The 23,549-nt window shown below is 39.8% G+C and overlaps 1 protein-coding gene across 1 annotated transcript; it reads left to right on the top strand.

Moving 5' to 3' along the window:
- The first annotated feature begins 20,764 nt into the window (after positions 1–20,764).
- On the top strand, positions 20,765–22,913 carry LOC124100009 (palmitoyltransferase ZDHHC19-like). The gene is made up of 4 exons (XM_046455326.1): positions 20,765–20,892; positions 21,210–21,331; positions 21,834–21,973; positions 22,752–22,913. Exons 1-4 carry the CDS (start codon positions 20,765–20,767, stop codon positions 22,911–22,913), a joined length of 552 nt encoding a protein of 183 aa, XP_046311282.1.
- Positions 22,914–23,549: the final 636 nt, after the last annotated feature.

The raw sequence follows: 23,549 nt of genomic DNA, 5'->3' as shown, positions 1-23,549 counted from the left end.
TTTCTAGACTCCAACTGTCATATTTGGAGAAATATTGCTGCAATATTTTATGCAATATAAATGTTCCAAAGAATCACACTTTGAGACACTAAAATGAAACTTGAAATCAGTTTAGTCAAAGACACCAGTCATTCATCACTAGAATATGAAAGAGCAAAAGGAACAAATTTTCTTAACTGATTCAAAGAGGAGTTGATAATTCAAGCACAGAGAGCAATTAAATTCTATGATTGGCAGGCCAGGACATCCAAATAGCTGAGGTACCTGTAGCTTGATACTTGAAAGCTCTTAAAAGTGACATAAAAAACAACTTGTCTTCTTAAGAATATTTTATGAGGCAGGTGTATTTGGTAGAAATTGTAGGAAGTTATAGCACAAACTTAGCAAATGATCTGTTCTAGTCTCACACTAAGTTTAGGGGTCAGTTTCACATTGCTGGATTGGGATAACACTAAAATGTGTTATTTATCTGGACCCTTCAAGGGAAGTTTAATAATATGAAAAGTCTCAGTAGAGAGGGAAACATGCTTCCTTAATTATGTTGCCAGTTTCTCTTGGCATTTTAATAAATTACTTAGACTTTCTTTCTTCTATTATTTTTTTTCTTTCTTTTTTTTTTCTTAGAACCACTTCTTTTCAATGTCAGATGCCAGGTACTCATAGTTTGGTTGAGTACATCTTCTCCAAAGTGCATGACACCAGGAGTATTTCACATTCTATATTTTTTCAGATTATTGAATGTTTTCATATATGCAATGATCTCTCTTGGGGATGGGATGCAAATATATATGAATTTATTTTTCATATACTCCTTGTATACACATAGCCTGAAGGTAATTTTTGATAGTATTTTAAATAATTTTGTATATGAAATGAAGTTCCATGAAGTGAAATTTTCTACTTGTATCATGTTGTTCAAAAAGTTTTGGATTTCAGAGGATTTTGTAATTTATATTTTTTTTTAATTTAAAGGTACTCTGCCTGTATTTATGAAGATAATTTATTTTAATATATTTGTTATCAAACTATACAGAAAGCAGGTAACTAAAGTGAATAATCTTTTTGCAGTCTTTCTTAGGAAAAGTAATATATTTCACTTATCTCACATTGTCCTCCATCACTAAATGTGTTTTTATCAAAATAATTTTTATGTATTTTCAGCTACAATCTCCTTTGGTTCATCTTTAAATATACAGTTGATTCCCAGCTTCTGATCTTCATAACTAGAGAATATATTCTCATTGTTTTCAGGCACCAAGTTTATACAATTCAGAAGTCTTTAGAAGCTAATATAGTATACAACTATATCATTTTTCATCAATATATGTGATATTGATGAAATCTAGTTATAGATTTTTGTGAAGGTAGTGGCTGAGTTTTAAAGTGCAGTATGCCAGGGGAAAAGCAGAAGAGTCTTTAGGTCTAACTGAGAAAAAAACATACACCAATAGGCAGTAGGTGTATACAAGGGCATTCTCATTTGGGTTAACTGTGATGGAAACACAGCCTTTAGTAAGTTACTGGCAACATTTTACAGTCTTGTACTCAGCTCCAAAAGCAGCAGGAATAATTTTTAAAAGCATATGCCTCATCAGACATGGTATCCAAAATATCTTGGAAAAGAGCAAACTTGAAGGATTTATACTCCCAATTTCAAAATTTACTACAATGAGACAATAATCAAAACAGAGTGGTACTTTTATAAGGATTGATATATAAACAATGGAATGGAATTGAGAGTCTAGAAATATATATATATATATATATATATATATATATATATATATATATTGAGTTGATTTTCAGTGAAGGTGCCAAGAATATTCAATGGGAAATTAAATAAAAATTTTCAACCAATGGGGTTGGGACAAATGGCAATCTACACACCAAATAATTAATATAGACCTCTACTTCACAGTGAATGTAAACTTGATCAAAATGAATCCATACCAAAGGAAACTCTTAGAAGGTAACATAGGTGAAATTTTTGTGATCTTGGATTATAGTTTTAAAGATATGATACAAGAAACACAAAGAACAAAAGACAAAAATAGAGAACTAAAAATATTGTTATATTCACACAAAGACTTGCAAATGAATGTTCATAGTAACATTGTTCACAATAGCAAAAATGTGAGAATAACCTAATGGCCCTTCAGCTGATGAACATATAAATAAAACATATGGTATCCATATGATAGAATGATTACAAAAAGAATGAGTTGCTGTTATGTACAACAATACAAATGAAATTTGACAACATTAAATTGAAGAAGCCAGACACCAAAGGCCACATACTTTATGATTCCATTTACATGAAATGTCCAGAATAGGAAAATCAATATACAGAAAATAGATCGATGATTGCAAGGAGAAAGGGGTGGAGCATAACCATAACTACCATCAGGTACATGCAAAACATCTTCTAGGGTGTCTGAAATTAGTAAAGATTGTTCACTTAATGGATATACTAAACATTAGAGAAGTAAGTAACAATAAACTTATGCATACCACTTAATACAAACTCAAAACTCAAAATTTTTTGAAAAATATAAATTTGCCTATCTGTGAGACCAATTCACTAGATTAATGAATCCTTAGTAATGTGTTGGATCCCACTTTGCTGTTTTTTTCAACTTTATACTCAGTCATATCACATTGGTTACTAAAAATGAGTCATGGTGGTTGCATTTATTCTGTTGAAATCGGAAAATGTTGCAAATGAGAACAGGCTGTTAACTATTTACCTGATTTCCATTGATAGCACTTAAATAAGTGAAGAGATATACAAAGTTCATGGAAGTGAAGATTTAATATTATTAAAAGCAAATTATCCACAAAATGATTTCAAGAGTAAATTCCCATCAAAATCAAAATTCTAACAGTGTTTTATATTTTTTAAAATGACAAATTTGCTTGTATATATAGAAATACAAAAAAATTTAAATTCTTCTATAAAAGAAGAATTTAAGTGAAGGATTTATATGACCTTATTCCTTATTAGTGCATATTAATTATAAAGAATGATGGGTTTCATTGTGGCATATTTATTCATGCTTATAATATTTTTATCATTTACTTATTATCCCCTTTTATCCCCTCTTTCCCTCTCTTTCTGATTTCCTCCTCTTCACTGATAATCTCCCTTCCACATTCATGTCATCTTTTTTCTAGGTTCCACATATGAGTGAAAATGTGATACTTGTGAGAGTCTGCCTTATTTCTCTTAACATGATGATTTGTAGTTCCATCCATTTTTCTGCAAATTAGGTGATTTTCTGTCGCGACCCCTTGCCCGCAAGGAATACGCAACTCGAGAATCTTCTTTCAACAGTTTATTCAGGTCCCTGGATATTTCTTCTTCTTCTTCTCGGGTGCCCCTCCCAGCCTTAATAAAGCATCCCAAGCCCCAATGCAAAGCTGCCGCGTGGAACTTTCTCACAGGGTGATGAAAAATCATGTGCCAACTTTCCCAGATAAGAAGTTGTTTGTCACAGACCACAGCGGAGCCAGCGCCATCTTGTAATGGCGACCATAATCTGCAGAAACGGCAGAAGCGGCTCACCACAGTTCCCCCTTTTCTGTTTTATTAAAACAATACAGGCGAGAGTAGAGGTCCTATCCCACTGTGCAGAAGTGGCTGCATAGTATGGCTCAGTCCCAAGGAGGGCCCTTCCCCAGATCTGAGGCCATATCAGCCGACGCCTTTTTTCGTGGGGCGGGGCGTGAACGCGTCTAACCCGCATGCAATAGGACATGCTCTCCTTGAGGTCCTCGTCAAGGATCACTCAAGTGCAGTGCCTTGCCTCGCATCCTGTATCGTGACGATGGTGGACGAAGGGGGATAGCTGAGGCTGAACTGTGGCTGTTTATAATGACAAACAAGTTGACAGCACCCTGAAAGAAAGGCACGAACTTCAAGGCGATAGAAAAGTACTAGTGTGGAAACCCATCTGCGTGCAATGGCAGTAAGACCGGCAGAGTGCAAGGGCTTTCCAACACTAAGAGAATAACAAGGAAAGTCATGTCGATCCCAGTGCAATGTTATAATAACTTGGGGTGTAACGACCATGACAAAGGTTTACTGCTTAAGATGCGCAAGCCAGACTTGAGGCGAGTTGCCATTTTCTAAAGCTGCAAGAGCTTGTATGATCATAGCCTTTTCTTGTGCATGGCGAGTTTTAAGGCGACAGAGAAGCCACAAACAGAGCACAACACTGAAGCAACACATTGCACCAAAAATGCCTACTCCCACCCACTCTTTGAAGAAGGAAAAAGCAGAAGATATCCAATCGGTGAATTGACCCAAAGTCACTGGTTCGACACGGGTACTATTCAAAACAGCAATCTGAGTTAGTTGAGACTGGATCAAGTTTTCTGCTGCCATGGACCAGGTTCCGGATAGATACTCTCCGATGATGCGGGAGGCATTTCTGGAATCATTAAATCTGACAGAGGTTATACATAAATGTGCACGTTGGTCAACACAACCCAAAAGCACCAAGTCGGCCAATTCTTCTACCTGAGCTTGGAGTAAATCTATTCTTTGGTTGGCAGCTAAAATCCCTGACAAAATATGTTGATTAATTGAATTTTGGGACTCAAGTATGGTAGAAGTTTGTTGAACAACTTGATTAATGGTGGCAGCAGTTTGTACTTGACTGGCCATGGCCACTCCGGCCGTAACCGCTGCAGCAGCAGACACTGCCACAGCTGTCACTATAGCTGCCGTAATTCCAAAATCCCTGCGGACTCTAAGTAGCTCAACAATGGGGAATTTATCTGGGTCCGCAGTGACTGGGATTGGGACAAAGGTTGGAATTTTCATAACCACTGCTACAGTCCAAGAACCATTCCAACACTCAGATAAGAGACAGGTAACACTAGAACAATCCAGCATCCCTGACGAGGTGTCATTAGTCAAAAGGAGCAAGAATGGGGATTGGACGCAGACCATCGCAGGGGGCAATGTGGCATTATATAGCAAAGAGTTGAACGAAACAGATGTAAGTCTATTACCCCGTTCACTCTCGCGAACAGTACCAGAAACATTAGCCAGCCAGCTTCTGACTCCCAGCAATTGAGCCAATGCAGAAATATCAGCTGAAGCCCCCTTCTCATTGGAAATCAGCCATTGAAACCAGGACCAACCTACTCCTGTAGAGGAGTTGGCACTATGGTTAAAGTTATAAACATACCTCTTAAGAGAGGGGGAAAAAGAGAAACCCTTAGCAACTTGAAGTCTCTCCCAAGAATGATCCTGACAAGGCGTAAATGTTGGGGGGAAACCAAGATTAGGGGTACAGTAAGGAGAGGCCTTGAAATGAGTGGCATTGTAAGTACTATTAGAAGAAGGAGGCACTGGGATTAGTACCTTGGAGATCATAGCCAAGGTAGTTATGTTAAAAGCAGAGCTATTTACAGGGGTCCCTGAACCTAATTGCTTCCCTGAAACTACTTGGCTCAGTACGGCATTAATAATACTCCCTGAGACCTGATTGGACCGCAATGGATCCTCCCAGTTAGTCAAATTTTTGATCTTAAGGCTGATGCAATTAGCGTTTCCAAGGCTGAAACAAAAAACTCCTGTGAGATTAACCTGAGATTGATTAAAAATGCTCTCCACGTCCCCTCTAGGAGAGGCACAGGGAGCAGACATCTCACATGAGGTAGAGAAAAGAGTGGGGAGGACACTAGAACTACCATGAACCGGCATCGGCATTGGCCAAGCCCGTGCCACTGCCCACCACTGCATTGGTGTCGTCTGTGCCATCGGCACCAGCACCAGAACCAGAGCACGTAGCAGAGTGAAGATCCTCATCACAGGGTTGCTGTGGTATCTCTTGTTGTTGGTCGGTTGATGTCAAGACTCTTCTTGTCAGACGTTCAGGGACCCACAACGGCTCCGTGCGATCCTGGGGAAAAACACATACAGATCCTCGTGCCCATGTCAGCACGGGGTCGGGGCCGTTCCATTGGCCCGTAAGAACATCCTTCCACTTAACATAGCCAATCACAGAGGGCTGAGGGGACACATGTCTATCGGCCACAGAGTGACCATGAATATCCAAATTTAAAAAATTAATGGTAAAGAGAGCTAAGGACAGGCGTTCTTTAGGAGTGTGTTCAGCTCCTATTCCCCCTTTTTGTTTTTGTAAAGTTTCCTTTAAGGTGCGATGAGCACGCTCAACAATGCCTTGTCCTTGAGGATTGTAAGGCAGACCATGAGTAAGTTGCACTCCCATGGTAGAACAAAAGGATGTAAATTGTCTGCCAGTATAAGCAGGTCCATTATCAGTCTTAAGGGATGCAGGAGCACCCCATGCTGCCCATGCTTCTAGGCAATGAGTAATAACATTACGTGCCTTCTCTCCCGACAAAGCAGAGGCATGAATAACTCCAGAGCACGTATCAACAGAAACATGTACATACTTGAGGTTACCAAAGTCAGGTATGTGCGTCACATCCATTTGCCAGACAACCAATGGCTTCAATCCCCGTGGGTTCACTCCATAAGTAGGGGGATGAAGAAATGTGACACAATGGGGACATTGTAATACTATCTGACGAGCATCCGCTCTTGAAATGGAAAAACGCCTGCGCAGCGTTAAAGCATTAACATGGAAATTCTGGTGAAATAATTTAGCCCCCTCTAAGGAGGAAGCCAAGCATATCAACTGGCCTCTAGTGGCTGAGTCTGCACAGGCATTACCCTGTGATAACGGACCAGGAAGAGAGGTGTGAGCCCGTATGTGCATTGGATAAAAAGGAGCAGTGCGGCTACAGATAAGTTGTTGAAGCTGATTAAAGTAAGCAGATACATTATGGGCATTACTAATAGCTCCCACGGCCTCCAGGACTTTGAGTGCTTGTACCACATAAATGGAGTCCGAGATAAGATTAAAAGGAAAAGAACATTGTTTAAAAACCTCAATAACAATTTGCAGTTCAACCCATTGTGGATTACCAGGAGCAAATTGATGCTGAACAGGGGGAGAATCATTAATTACATAAGCTCCCATTCCAGACTTGGAACCATCAGTGAAAATATTAACAGCCCCCGGAATTGGGTTGGGTGAAGTTACCTTAGGGAAAATGATGGGATGTTCTTTAACAAAATGGAGTAATGGATGGGAAGGGTAATGATTATCAATATCCCCTTGAAACGAGCAACATAGAATAGCCCAGTTGTCTAGAGTAGCACACAAAACATTAAGCTGAGCCTTAGTATAGGGTATAATAAGAGAAGAAGGTGATTGTCCGAAAAATTGAATGCTTTGGTGGATCCCTTTAAGTGCTAACGCTGCAACAGCATCAGGATAGTATTCTAAAGATTTTCCTGGGGATATATGTGGGTGGATCCATAGTAAAGGCCCATCTTGCCACAGTACTCCAGTAGGCTGCCGCATAGTGGCAAGCACACATAACTGGAAAGGTTTATCACTGCGGAGCCTGCATAGAGTAGCATGTTGTATAGCTTCTTCTACTGTTATAAGGGCTGCCCTGGCCTCTTTGGTGAGGCTACGAGGAGAAGCAAGATCTGGATCACCCTTAAGGGTAGCATACAAAGGCTGGAGCACACCATTAGGAATATGTAAATATCCCCTTATCCAATTAATATCTCCCAGCAGTTTTTGAAAATCATTCAGAGTTTGGAGATCCTGAGTTCTTATGGTGATTTTTTGTGGTTTCAATTTGTCATGCCCAATGATTGCTCCCAAATACTCAATAGAATTCCCCGTTTGAACCTTTTCAGGTGCGATATGTAGCCCATATTGAGCTAACAGCTTTACTAAGTCTCTATAGGCCTCATTAACTATCTGCTCTAACTTAGCGGCCAATAACACATCATCCATATAATGAATGATCTTGATGGAGGAATACTTATGTCTGAGAGGTGCGAGTGCCTTCCCCACATACATCTGGCACATCGTGGGACTATTAGCCATTCCCTGCGGCAACACTACCCACTCAAACCTAAGATCTGGCTCCTCGTGGTTACACGAGGGAAGGGTGAAAGCAAAACGTTGTGAGTCTTTAGGATGCAAAGGAATAGAAAAGAAACAGTCTTTAATGTCAATAGCAATAATATGCCAGCCCTGAGGAATAGAGGAGAGCAGAGGCAGCCCTCTTTGAATGGGCCCCATAAGTTGCATTTGAGCATTAACTGCTCGTAAATCATGCAGTAGGCGCCACTTTCCTGATTTTTTCCTAATAACAAATATGGGAGTATTCCATGGAGAAGTGGAAGGTTGGATGTGACCCAAGTCCAGTTGTTCTTTGATTAAATTATGGGCTGCTGCCAATTTAACCGAGGGAAGAGGCCACTGAGGCACCCAAACAGGCTCCTCGGTGAGCCATGTTATGGGTATTTGAGCCCCAGTGGCCCCTAGGAAAAACCCAGACCAAATCTGTTAAGCTTTTGATGACCTTGCACAGGATGCCTACGCCCCTGTAGATGTTTTCCTAGTCCTAGACCTGGCCTATACCCCATATTTTGCATAATCTGTTGAGACGCCGGGGAATAGTCATTACTAAGAGTGAACCCCATGTCTTTCATCAGATCACGACCCCATAAAGAGATAGGTAAATCAAGTACATAAGGCTGAAAAGTGCCATTGTGTCCTTCTGGGTCCTTCCAAGATAGATGTCTACAGCTGATTTGAGGGGCTTGGGCATATCCCAAACCTCTCAGTGATTGATCTGAGAGCTGCACCGGCCACCCCTTTGACCAGTCCTTTTGTGCAATTATACTACGATCTGCTCCAGTATCGAGCAATCCCAAAATTGATTTGCCTTCTATGGTTAAGTTTAAAGTAGGACGGTCATTCATATCTAAGGACAAATAAACAGAATTCCCTCCAGTAACTCCAATCTCATCACTTGTCCTTGAAAAGGAATCAGCAGAAAAGCGGGTATGCAGGCTGGGTAGAAGTAACAATTGGGCAATCCGATCTCCTGGGGAAATAGATACAATGCCCCTTGGAGCTTCCACCATAACTTTTATTGTCCCTACAGTATCAGGGCTAATAACTCCAGGAAAGACATGAAGACCTTGCAAAGTAGAAGATGCACGTCCAATTAGCAAACCTACAGTGCCAGGCGGTAAAGGCCCTTTGAACTCAGTTTCCACCAATTGGACTCCCATCTTAGGTGTTAATACGAGTCTGGAGGTGGAACAGAGGTCCAATCCCGCGGCACCTGTAGTGGCTCTCCGCGTCTCATGGGATGGCGTAGAGATGGCCATGTCTCGGGTTTGGGTGTGACATTCTCCATTGCCCCATATATTTGTGGGCCCTGGGGTCGGGGGCCCCTTCGGCCGTTTTTTGGCCCAGCTGAAATAGGCTGTCCATGGATGTCCCTCATTGATCTACACTCTTTTGCCCAATGCTTCCCTTTTTTACATTTTGGACACAGCCCTGGTTGACGAAAGCCATTGGAAGGGCCACCGTGAGGGGGTCCAGTAAAATTATCTTTTTTAGGACATTCACGTCTGAAATGACCGGGCTGACCACAATGGAAGCATGTTCCGGCACCAGGATTGCCCCTTTTGCCACCCGAAGGACAGCAGCTGCAAGACCTGCATTAGTTAAAGGTCCTCCAATCTCTCTACACACTTTCATCCATGCTTCTATGCCCTTATTTTTATAAGGAGTGATTGCCGCTTTACATTCCTTGGTGCATTGTTCAAAGACCAATTGCTTGATAAGGGGCATGGCTCTATCAGGATCCCCAAAAATCTTTCCAGCAGCATCCACCATCCTTGCTACAAAATCTGAAAAAGGTTCTGTAGGGCCTTGTAGAATCTTGGTCAAATTGCCAGACACCTCTCCTCTATTTGGAAGCGACTTCCATGCCCGAATACAAATATTGTTAATTTGATCATATGCCTCAAGAGGAAATCCTGTTTGTTGATTTGCAAATCTACCCTGTCCCAAGAGCATATCCTTGTCCCAATGGGGGTGTCCCGCTGCATGGTTTTGGGCGGCCTGCTCTATTGCGCCCTCTAGCACGAATGCTCTCCAGTCCAAATATTTACCCGGGGAAACGCAAGCCCGAACAAGGCTAGCCCAATCAGAGGGAGTCATACAGTATCTAGACAGATTTTCCACCTGAGTCAGCGTGAAGGCGGCATCCACCCCATAAGTGCGTACAGACTCCGCCAGGGTCTTCACAATTTTAAAATCTAAGGGTTCATGGACTCTTCCCCTGTTGTCATCCTGAAAAACTGGATAAGCAAGACCCATCTCAGCGTGAACAGCCCTCCATGTTTGGGCATGGAAAGCTCTTCCCGAAACGCCCCCGCCATCCGGCGGTGGATCCGGGGGATCGCTTTTCTTGAGCCCTTGCTTATCTGTGTTCCCTTCTCCTACAGCTAGACTCCCTAGCTGACGAGACAGCCTCTCGAGCTCTTCCTCCTCATCCTCCTCCTCCTCTGACCCACTTTCGCATGGGGGTGTACGCAGCGTACTGAGATCTGGATACAACCGTTTCCTCCCCCGTCTCATGCTCCGCACACTCCCATCCTCCCGAGTCACTTCACTTTCTGCCATCTCCGATTTTTCCTCATGCAATCGCTCTAAAACCTCCTGTCCTTTAGTAAGTGCTTCCTGACATCTATCATCTGTAAGGCAACTACGAACCATTTTCCAAAGGGGTATCACCCCACCCTCTAATATGCCCTGCTCAGAAGCAAAGTCAAGATCTTTGCCTAATTTATCCCAACTAGGCACAGTAAGGCTGCCCGAAAATGCGAACCACGGTGCAGCGATATCTATCTTCTGTAAAAATCTCTGTAAAGTACTATGTTTCACTTCCAGTCCCTTGGAACGTAACAGGCCATCTAGGGCCAGGAGAAGCGGACTTGAAGATGCGGCACCCATGACACAACAACAAAGAAAGCACAAAAAAAAGAAAGCGAAAGTAGGAGCGAAAGTACACAGTGCAGCTGCAATAAAATGTAAGGCTCTCTCTTTCATTACAGAGGAGCTGTCCCGCTTTGGTCGCGGATCCCACTTACTAGGGACTAACCCCGCTTTGATCGCGGATCCCACTTACCTGGGACTAACCGGTGCACCACCCCTGACTGCTGAAAGTTCTGGTTCCCGGGTTTCGGCACCACTTGTCGCGACCCCTTGCCCGCAAGGAATACGCAACTCGAGAATCTTCTTTCAACAGTTTATTCAGGTCCCTGGATATTTCTTCTTCTTCTTCTCGGGTGCCCCTCCCAGCCTTAATAAAGCATCCCAAGCCCCAATGCAAAGCTGCCGCGTGGAACTTTCTCACAGGGTGATGAAAAATCATGTGCCAACTTTCCCAGATAAGAAGTTGTTTGTCACAGACCACAGCGGAGCCAGCGCCATCTTGTAATGGCGACCATAATCTGCAGAAACGGCAGAAGCGGCTCACCACAATTTTCTTTTTATGACTGAATAATACTCCATTGTATATATACATCACAATTATGTAACCTGATTTTAAAGTTTACTGTAGAGCTGCATTACTCAAAATATTTTCATAATAAACATGCAGATTAGTGAGATAGAATAAAGGGTCCAAAAGTTAAAATCCACCTATATGATCTATAGTTTCTCAATAAAGTATCAACATCATTCAATTAGGAAAGAAAAGTATCTTCCAAAATTGGTATAATTCATATTGAAGGAAAATTGAAACTTTAGCACTTGAGCCCTATCTCTCAATGCCAAAATAATAATAATAATTCAAGATATATTATAAATCTAAACATAAAACGTAGGAGAACACAGGAGAAAATCTTTGTAACATTAGGTTAGGCAAAGATTTCTTAGGATGCAAAATACATTATTGATTTTTTTATAAAAGCAATAAATTAGGTTTGGAGAAGTTAAAAATTGATGTTTTTCAAAAGATGTTAAGTACATGAAAAGAGTACTGGGTTTATATGTCTGAGTAAATATATACAATATATAAATTTATTAAAATATATAAAGAACACCATTAATATAGTAATAAAAGGGAAAATAGAATAACAAAAATGACAAATTATTTCAACAGATATTTACCTGAAGAAGATAAAAATGTTCAATGTGCACAAGATGAGTAGCTTAATATTATAATCTAGCAGAGAATCATAAATTAAAATCACAATGAAATACATTATTGAATGACTGAAAACAAAAGAGTCTGTGCTATGTGCAAGAAACTGGGATATCAGTTGAAGTTCTCCAAGAGTCCCTGGGAGAACAAAAAACAACACAGACACTAGGAACACAAGAGGGCAGCTCCCCTACAAGCAAGTGTTTGCCTCCCCTCTGACCCTACAATTCTATCCTTTGCTATTTACCAACAAGAAAATATACATGAATACACAAATATATTAAAACATAGGTGAACAAGATACTAAATATTGAAAAAAAAATTCAAAGGCATAAAGAAAATAACATAGACAAGCCGGGCACAGTGGTGCATGCCTGTAATTCCAGAACCTTGGGAGGCTGAGACAGGAGAATTGTAAGTTCAAAGCCAGCCTCAGCAACTGCGAGGCACTAAGCAACTCAGTGAGACCCTGTCTCTAAATAAACTACAAAATAGGGCTGGGCATGTGGCTCAGTGGTAAAGTGCCCCTGAGTTCAATCCCTGGTACAAAAAGAAAAGAAGAAAGAAAAAGAAAATAACGTAGACAAAAGAAAAATGAAATATATTAAAGTGAGGTTAAGAAACACAGAGGAAATGATTGGACCATTCAGCACAGAGCAAAGGGAGGACGTCCAAAGAAAAAGTAATGGCTAAGAATATTCCAAAATCATGAAAAATGTGAAGGAGATTAAAGATCCTGCTGTTCTATGCAGGACAAATAAAGAAAAAAAAAATGCCACCAGGAGCTTTAGTGAACACAGATGACAAAAAGCAAAGGAAAAAATGAGAAGAATCACAGCAAACTGCAGTTTCACACATATTACATATTTTAATATGAATAATAGCAACAAAAACAAGAAAAGATGTCTTCAATGCCCTTCTCGGACTATTCCCTGAAGACCTTAAAAGAGCGTACTACAGGGATACTGCCACATCGATGTTCATAGCAGCACAATTCACAATTGCTAGACTGTGGAACCAACCCAGATGCCCTTCAATAGATGAATGGATTAAAAAATGTGGCATTTATACACCGTGGAGTATTACACAGCACTAAAAAATGACAAAATCATGGAATTTGCAGGGAAATGGATGGCACTAGAGCAGATTATGCTTAGTGAAGCTAGTCAATCCCTAAAAAACAAATATCAAATGTCTTCTTTGATATAATGAGAGCAACTAAGAACAGAGCAGGGAGGAAGAGCAGGAAGAAAAGATTAACATTAAACAGAGACATGAGGTGAGAGGGAAAGGGAGAGAAAAGGGAAATTGCATGGTAATGGAGGGAGACCCTCATTGTTATACAAAATTACATATAAGAGGTTGTGAGGGGAATTGGAAAATAATCAAGGAGATAAATGAATTACAGTAGATGGGGTAGAGAGAGAAGATGGGAGGGGAGGGGAGCGGGGATAGTAGAAGATAGGAAAGGTAGCAGAATACAACAGTTACTAATAGGGCATTATGTAAAAATGTGGATGTGTAACCAATGTGATTCTGCAATCTGTATTTGGGGTAAAATTGGGAGTTCATAACCAAGTTGAATCTAATGTATGAAATATGATATGTCAAGAGCTTTGTAATGTTTTGAACAACCAATAAAAAAAAAGAAAAGAGAAAAAAGAGGATATGATGTTTTTTAACAAGAGTGAAACAATAAGTCTTATACAAATTTGAAAGAGCTTTTTACCTCTAGAAAATCTTCCCTAGAGGTATAAGATTCAAAAATGAGTAATAAGAATAAGAAAAAAACATAATATTTATTTGGCTAAATATAAATAAAAATCAACAACACAAAGCAATGTATTATTTGTGTAGCAAAAAAAAATTAGCCAAGAAATTCTTGACAAAAAATAGCATGTAAACTGAAAGGAATTAAGTGATACTAAATATGTTAAGATATTTTTTTATTCAGCCAGAATGTAAATATAGTAATTAATTTTAAATTTTATTAAATATATACATATCAAAATTTTCAGAATAACCACTAAAAGAAAACAGACATGATGGCATTAAGTCAATACTAGAATAATACATTAAAATAAAGTGTATTATTTCCAAATTAGTAATAGGAAAATGGAAAAGATTTGCAAAAATCTTAATTGACCATGAAGTAATCCATAATTATGAAATAAAATTAAGCAAATTGTATCAAATTTTTAAAAATCTGTTTCATGCAGATAAAAAATTATCTTTTTGCTATCACTGGCAAAAATGTAATCAGAAATTGATAGAAACAATATAATTAAAATAAATATAGTATTTGACATAGTTCTAAATAGCTGAGGTGTCAAGGAATCAATTATAATAAAAGAAAAATTACTAAGTATCAAACAGTAAGTAAAATGCTACAGATCATACCTTATACAAAGCAGCTAAAGTCTAAGATGCCCGTATTAAGAAAGAAAAAATACTGAAAATAAATGACTTAAATCATCAACTTAAGAGGTTGGAAAAAAAATAGAATATATCCTTAACAGCAGGGAGGGTAAATAGGAACAAATAAGAAGAAAATATGACACCACTGCTTCCATTCATTACGTGAGGAGTTGAATGTGGTTCCTCTGGCTTGAGCACTGAGTTGACCCCCCATAAGCCAAGGAAGTGCTCAGGCAGATCATACTGTGCACCAACCCTGGTTCAAATTCCCCATACAGGTCATTTCTTTCTCTTGTGTTGGTGGGAAACAGGTATCCAAGAGCAGAAGTAATGAAAGAAGGTGGCGACAGAATTGAGCCAGGGATGATGTCTAGTGCCTCTGAGCCCTACAATAAGGTACCAGCTGGGACCATACTTTTTATTGTTTATGAAAACAAAATACTCTAAAGACCTTGCACCATCTCTGACCAGGGCATCCTGCATTGCCCATTTTTAGACAGGCTTTCAGCAGTGTGCTCTCAGCCATTGCTAACTGCTTGAAATATTTGTCATTGTACAGTGCTGTTTTGTGATGTACATGCTCTCACAAGCCTTTCACAAGCCTTGGTGAGTAGCATGGCTCATGAATTTATTGAATTTCATAACAGATTTATATATTTTCTTTTGGCTATGCTTTATTGGGTGCTTACTTCTAAACCCACACGTAGAAGGTTGTGCCCTGTCTGGAGAGGAACTTGCCAATCACTGCACAATAACCAGCAAAGTGTTAAAGCATTTCAAGCTGAATAGAAATTCATCTTCATGTAAGTATATTTTTACAACTGAGAAGAGAAATACTGAATGCTTGCATATGAGTAGAGTGTGCTTATAAATGAGACACATGTGTAATGCCACCTTGTAAACAGAGACAGTGATTCATGATTTATGGTCAATATGTAGAAAAAGAATGCAAGTTGCAGAATATTATTGTAAAACTCAGTCCTGATGTTAGATAGCCACAATATCGTATTGTAATCTATTCTAAAAGATTGAAGCAACATAGTAATTTAGAGAGTTTTTGGAAGCACTTTTCTGTACCCCTCCATTCCACCAAAAATTTTACGAGCTTGCACACATATATATACACATATATAAGTAGATATGTATATGTTCACATATATGATTTTCCAAGGAACAAAGAATAAAATCATCTTCATTGTGATCAATGAAAGCCCCTATTATGGCTGAGGCTCATCTTCTCATAATAGTCGTATTGCTTTAATCATTTAACATTGAAAGTTATACTTTCTTCTAATTCTTGGATTATTTGAACAGGGAAATTGGGGATTTTGTTGCTTCAGTCTTTATTTATTAGGCATTCAGTTATTACTCCCTGCTAAGAAAAAGGTTTTTAGAAAATAGAAAATAATTACAAACATTTGGTCTGAGGTCTCTGAAAGCATATCTAAACTTAGGTTGCTGTCCTCTCCTCCTAAATGCATGCTGAAGTCACTGGGATGGCAGTGCCATAGCTAAAGTCTTTGCAATTTAAATATTCACCAAGCAGGAGTCTGAGAGATAGAAAGTTTCAAAAGTTTTTCTGGCATCTTTTTGACATCTTCTTTTTGAAAAAGCCAGCAACAATGTTATTGCTATTAGCAGTTTTAAACTTGAACAATATTTTTAAAATGAATGAACAAAATCTTATCTAACAGCCAATTATAACTAGAAGACATTATAACTCACACATTTCTGAACAATCATGACAAATTTTCTAAACACATGAAAGAAAGATTTTAAAAAATCACAGTTAAGGAATAAAATTTAATGAATTTATGGTTTTAGAAATATATATTTTCTTCTTTTCCTATGAAAGTACCATAAAACAGTAAAATAAAAAGGTTTAAACCCATTATGTACCAGTATAAAAACATAAATTGTTTCAAGTTTTTAAATTGTTTTATGCCCAACAAAGTTACCATAATTGATGTATTTGTTGCTCAATTTAAGATCTTTTTTAGGTATCATTTATATGGGATGCTGGGACATAATATGTTCTGAAAAGTTATCAACTATTTTTTTCATTATTCTGTGTGTTATTTCTTTCTAGTTGTCACCTGAGATGTTGAATATGATATTGAAATTGTATGTTGTTAGAGATTTGTTCAGTATCTCTGGGATCTGATAGATTTCAGTGTTGCTTTGTAACAAATTTGTTATGGTTTAGATATAAGGTGTCCCCTCAAAAATCCCATGTTAATTCAGGATGTGAAATGATTAGATTATAATACCTGAAATCTAATTGGTGGATTAACCTATTCGTTGGATTAATAATTTGAATGGGCTACTATAGGCAATAAGAACATGTCTAGAGAAAGTGGATCACTGGGGCTGGGCCTTGGATACCATATATTTTGTCCCTGGCTCCTTTTGCTCCCTCTTTGCTTCCTGTCTACCATGAGCTGAGAAGTTGTCCTGTGCCCACCCTTTGCTGTGATGGTTTGCCTTATCTCAGGCCCAGAGCTATGGCTGACCATGGACTGAACCTCTGAAACCATGAGCGCCAAACAAATGTTTTTTCCTCTAATTTTTCTTGTCAAGAATTTTGGTCACAGCAACACAAAGCTAACTAACATACAATTAAATAGATTTCTTTTGTTATTTGACTCTTCCCTTACATCTTCATTCTACAATTCAGATACAAAGGAGAGCATGTCTTCACCCTCACATCACAGCTACTTTCTCAACTGATGCCTGTACATATCTGACAATAGCCAACCACTATATCATATTTGTTCTCCATTACTGCATAATAAATTACCACACTTTTGGTGACTTAATACCTAAGTGTCAGAGTTGGCTGCTTTGAAGATCAGAAATTTGACATGGAGCAAGTAGGTTCTCAGCTCACGGAATTTCAAGACTTCAGTCTAGATATCAGCGAGTTCAGAGGAGTGAAGGGAGGGCACCTGCATACCTTTCCATACAGCCCTCTCCAACTTCAAGTCAGCAATGCTATCCCCTTTAAGGGATCACCTAATTAGGTCATGTTCACTCAAGGTAAATTTATTTTCAACTGATTTGGTTCCTTAATTATAGCTGCAAAATACCTTTGCAGTGATTAGCATTTGACCACACAAATGGTGTATAAGGTTATTTTAGAATTAATTACTGGATAGGGCTGGGGTTGTGGCTCAGTGGTAGAGTGCTTGCCTAGCATGTGTGAGGCCCTGGGTTCGATCCTCAGTACTACATTAAAAGAAAGGTATAGTGTCCATCTTCAACTAAAGATATATATATATATATATATATATATATATATATATATATATATATATATATATATATATATATTTTAAATAATAAATAACTGGGGATCTCTGGAGCTGTCAGAATTCTGCTTCCATACATATATTTGAGTGGTTCACTTTAAGACCTCCAAAAGTAGTTAATAACATCTGTGTAAATATAAAACTAACGTTTTCTCTTGACTATGAACTCCTTGAAAGAATCAAGCATGTTTTAGTTAATTTTTTATTTTTATACCAAGACCTCACACCAAATTTTGCTCAATAAATAATAGTTTGGTACATACGTAAAACATGGTTGTTTAAAAAACATGTTTTACTTATTTAGATACAACTCCTAATTTAATGACTCAAATCCATTCTTCCATTTGAAGTCACTTAGAGAAAGGCTAATTTCTACTTTAAACATTTGAAATCATCTAGTGTCTTTTTTGAGGTTATTTTTATCTCCAGAACACACATTATTACCATCTTCAATCTTTCATCACATGTTTTCTAACCACTGTTACCATCCCATTAACATTTTCTGGATGCTTTAGTTGATAGCAGTTTTAGAACTTACAACTAGACACAATGCTCTAGATGCTTTTTACACTTCTGTGATTTTTGTTTATATTTATGCTTCATTAATACAAAGTCAATAGGCTTATCCTCAACCAGACTTGAGCTCCATCTGTCTCTCTAAAGCAGTTCCAGATAGAAACAGCATTTTTAGAAGCAACATTAAAAAATGGCAGACTCATTGAACCTATAATCTGCTAAACTCCTTAATATTTATTAAACATCTACTTCTTGTGAAACATGTCATCTCAAGAGTAGATATTTTTACATAAAATTTTTATTAAATTTCATCATTGGATTTAGTTTCTCATTCAAATTCTTTAAGATCACTTGAGATGCTGATGGTGTCTTTCAATGGATCATTTGAACATCTCTTTCTTTCAATTCTCTGTATGGTCCTATTAGCTTTGTGTCCTATTTGAGCTACTTCTCCCACTTGCATAAGTCACTAACTAAAGTATGAAATCAAACACAACCAAGGAGAACAGGGCTGTGGCCTCTGTACTGACATTAATTCAAGAAACAGCACTCAGTTACCAATGTACTTGATTATATTATTTCCCAACAGACCTTTTCACATTTAAGCTAATTAACTTTTAAGTACTTATCCAATTCAGGTAAATTATGTCTACAACATTAAACAGTTCCCTGGCCAACCAAATGAGCCAGTTCAATACACTTTGTGAAAGAAAAAAAGTTACTCTAAAACATGTATTAAGGAACCATTTACTGAATATTAATACCAACCCAAGCATTGGATTAGAATCATGAAATAATTGGAGTTGATTTTGCCTTAGTCTTCCATTTTTAATTCAAAAAGGTAAGACTTGTCCACAAAAGTCATGTTTTGAGACATTTTAAAATGTCATTTTAAAAGTGAATTTGGCCATAAACTAGGAATCACTAATTTTCTTTAGGCTTATAATTATAGGCAAACATACTCTATAAACCTTTTATAAAACATTCATAGATAATACTTACCAAATTTTAGATATGCATTATTTACTAGTTGATCAGAATTTATATTATCTTCAAATTAGCATTCTATCACTATATAGTTTAATAGATTGACTTTATAACCCAGTCACTCACCCATTATGTATTGAACCCTGGTATAGATAGCACATTATACTAGGTAATTTATGTAATTTAATGATAAGAAACAGGATTTTTGTGTAATTAAAATTGTTATATGTAAAACGATAAAATATCTCCAGTCAATAATTCATATTTGGATATTCATGAAGCTCACTAGAAAAATGAAATACATCATTTTCTGGTGGGAGAAATCTATGACTCTATCTCTTCAATAAAATCTTAATAATCATTTACTGGGTTCCAATAACTGTGATTGAAATTGGAGGTAAGAAATAGAAAGCAGAATCCTTGTCACTAAGGCCTCTTAATCTATATCTCATATCATAAAATTAGTAACTTCTGAGTTGTACTTTAGAACATAGTGTGTGTGATAAATTGGAATTGGAGATACCAAAGACAAAGAGACAATTAAGCAGCTAACAGAATAGTGTAGGCAAGAGATAATGAGAATAGAAACTTAAGAATTCATCCTTAGAAGCCAGATACAGAGGACTGATTAGACTAAGTATTCATTAAATGTGTGTGTGGGGGGGGATAAAATAGAACAGATAAAATATGCTGTAAATTAATATATCTAGAAGAATGATTCATTTAGTATAAATACTACATTTATGAAGAAAAACAAGTGGAAATGATGATAATTTAATTATCTGGATTGAAATAATAGACTGTTACATGTTTCTAAGTAAACTTTTAATCACTAGGATGCTTTTTTTACTCACTCCGGGGACTTACACATTGAAGAAAAAGGGCATGGAGATAAGGGCATGGAGTCTGAAACCAGACCACCTGCATAAAATTCAAATCTTTACTACCCCTCACTAGCTGAGCACTGTTAAACCACCTCCTTAACAGTGTGTAGGTCTTACTTGTAAAGTGGAGATAATAATATTAGTTTGAAAGATATGAATACAACTAGTATACCAAGAAGCAAGTAACAGCACCATAATTACGCTGTTGTTCTTATTTTAACCAAGTTTCATTTTAAAGAAAAATTCAGAATCTGTAGTGTAGTGTAATCCTCTAAACTAACAGTGATGATTTAAACAGAGTTCTACATATTAAAAATCCTTAGACTGGTTTCTCTCAATAATAAAACTTTACACAAAAATTATCTGGAAAGATAAGAGCAGATTGACTCCCAACATCACCATGTGCATGTGGGGGCAGAGGATCTTTACTCACAGAAGCCACTGGAAGCAGCCAGAGCCCCCATTCCAGAACCTCTCTGATGTCACACTTGTTGTCATGGCACTCTGGGTACAAACCCAGAAGAGCCATCTGGTGGCTCTCATTTGTTTGAGAGCAGGCAATGAGCCAGGATGGTCTCAAATGTTTTCTCACCTTCACCCAAAACTCCAGCCAGATATGTCTGGCTTTTGCCAAGCCTTTGGGCATCCTTTAATGTGGCAGCACTGGCCACTTTGAGTGTCCTCTTTTTCTCCATCCCGTGAGTATCTCATACAAGCTGCTAGATTTCTTACAAAGAGCTAGAAGTGAAAATAGTGATAGTGAAGAGGCAGGGAAGTGGAGAGAGGATCAGGAAGGGGAAGAAGGATATATAGTCAGAAGTATAGAGATCTAGAGTGCCTGATGCATTTAGGAACCGGTGGGTAATGCTAGTGACATTTGATGGTGTCTATGGCGTGTTTCTAGACTAGATATTTAAAACTATCCTTAAGTAGTGAGTCCTATCTCAGGCAGGCCAGGCCTCATGGGGCACTCTGGGTTGCCCCAGAGTAGAACTTAGTCTGGCTCTGTTTTCAGCTGCCGAGCCCTGGCCCAGAGAGGAGAATGGGCCTTTCCAGTGGCCACTAGGCTCCTCTGTCTCCTCACTTTCTACAGCCTTATTTACATGAACATATCAGACCCAGGCACCTTGCACAGAGGTAAGGCCTCAGAACCTGGAGAAGGAGGGGGCAGCCCAAGGGCTGAGGCCTATAGGGGTGATTTCTAAAGTGCTCACCCCACCTAGGGCCTTAGCATCCCTTCTCTTAATGTCATCCTTAATTAGGTGCTGGCAATTTATTTCCCAACCAACTGAGGTGTGATAAAACAGAATCCTGGAGGTTTTCCAGTTGCTTTAGAAGCAAAGACTGAGAAGGCTGGCAAGAGAGGTCAGCAGACTCTTCCTTCTTCCCCTTGCACAATATCTCCAAGCACTGATCACTATTACAAAGAGTGGAGCTCCATATAGAGCTCTTCTGGCTAGAAACACCCTTCTCTCTGACTGCCAGCTCATGTGAGTGGTCAGCTTCCTCAACAGGAACCAGGATTCGCCTGCCCACCTGCTCTCCACCCTCTTGCTGTCTAGTGATGCTATGGGGCTGCCCCAAGCAGCAGAGTGCTTGAAGGGCCTCCTGCCACTGCCCAAACCTCTTCCCATGCCAGGCTCTGTCGAGCAGAACCCAGAGGCATCCTATGTGGCTCACATGAACAACAAATGTTTCCCAATGCCATGGTGTGCCAAATGCCATCTCCACCGCCTGCCCCGAATCTACCACTGTGACACCTGCAACATCTGTGTGGAGGTGAGTACTTGTCTTCCCTGTCCACTCACCAACACATACCCAGGCACCTAGCCAGGAGCAGGAACCACCCATCATAAGGGGGCCGAAGGTCGGTATGAGACCATTTTCCTGCACTGCTAAAAGTAGCTCTTACACACTTTGGGTCACTTACATATGTCATCAGTAGGGTGTTAACAACAGTGTCCGCACCTGCCCTGAGAGGCTGGCCTTGTTTGCACAGGTGTGACATGCAAAGGGCATCCCATCCGTGCTGACCAGGTGGAGTCAGGGGGAGGAAAGGCAGTGACTGTCCCTTCCCCTGCCTTGCTGAAAATATATACCCAGACCCCTAGGCCGGATGCTGCCCTATGGTGGGGATCTTTGCCTGTCCACCTCTGGGTGTCCAAGTTGGAGGGTTTCCTGGGTTCTCAGTGCTTTTCTCTCCTGTGCACACCCTGCATGGGTTTATAAGTGCATGAGGCTGGATGGGCAAGGCTGTTTCTTTCATCTTCATCCAGTATCTGAGAAAATAGAGGCCCAGATTTATTCTACATCCTGTTCCAAGTGACACTGGGCAGGTCTTGTCTCTAAAGACCTCAGTCATGACAGGTGACCTGATGAGCCATGGAGTCCTAATTGTTCTCTAGCAATGGAAATGCCGCTTTCTCCCTGGAGATGGGAGCTCAAGTGTAGGCCCAAGAGCAGGTGGCCTAGAGGATTGGGTTTTGGGAGCCCTCAGGATTTGGGGGTTGTTGAGCTCAGGCGAGATACACCCTCAGTGCTGCCTCCTCTCCTCTAGGAATTCGACCACCACTGCAGGTGGGTAAACAACTGTGTGGGCCACCGCAACATCAGGCTCTACCTGCTGCTCCTCCTCTCAATGTGCCTCTACCTGGGTGCTGTGCTGGCTAGCTGTGTGGTATTCCTGGTACACAGGAGGCACATGACCTTCGTGGCCTGAGCGATGACGTATCCACGCAGTCCCAAGGGCCCACATTGGGACCAGCTCTGGTGGAGGAGAGGGAGGGGTGGTCAGCCAAGGGGCTGGGTAACTGAAGGCGGGGATGACTGGGTGGGGCTATAGGGAGAAGTCAGTTGGGAGGACCATTGGTGGACACCCTTGAATGCCAGTGGGGGCGGGGCAGGACATGGCCTGTGGAATTGAGAATCCAGGAGGGAGGGCATGGAGTGGGGAAATGAAGGTTGAACAGGGACAGGAAGGACCACAGTGAAGTGGGTGAGGTTGGGCTTGGGTGTAATGGACTGATGGTCCAGTCCAGGGAGGAAGAATGAGTGGGTGGGGGTAGGTGGGGCATAAACAGGAAGGAGATGAGTCCATGGAAAGGCAGGCCAGGGAGGAACTGTCCCCCGCCCCCCGGCTTGGCTTCTTAGCCTGTGCACAGCTTCATCATGGCTGTACTTGCTGCGTGCCTCCTGCTGCCACTCATCCTGCAGCTGCTCATCAAGGCCAGGGCAATGAGCACTGCAAGGTGCCCTTATGAGACCCAGGTAAGGGGGACCAATTGTGTGTGTCCTTATACCCAGCTGGGAGGCAACATCTTACACCTCTGCCACTAGGCACTATGTGTGCTTTCTC

The sequence above is a fragment of the Marmota monax genome, unplaced genomic scaffold (assembly GCF_021218885.2).
Source record: "Marmota monax isolate L192 unplaced genomic scaffold, Marmota_monax_Labrador192_F-V1.1 WCK01_AAM20220418_F8-fsc00053, whole genome shotgun sequence".
NCBI lineage: Eukaryota > Metazoa > Chordata > Mammalia > Rodentia > Sciuridae > Marmota > Marmota monax.
Note: the sequence above shows the minus strand (reverse complement) of the source record. Positions and strands in the feature narration are given on the sequence as shown.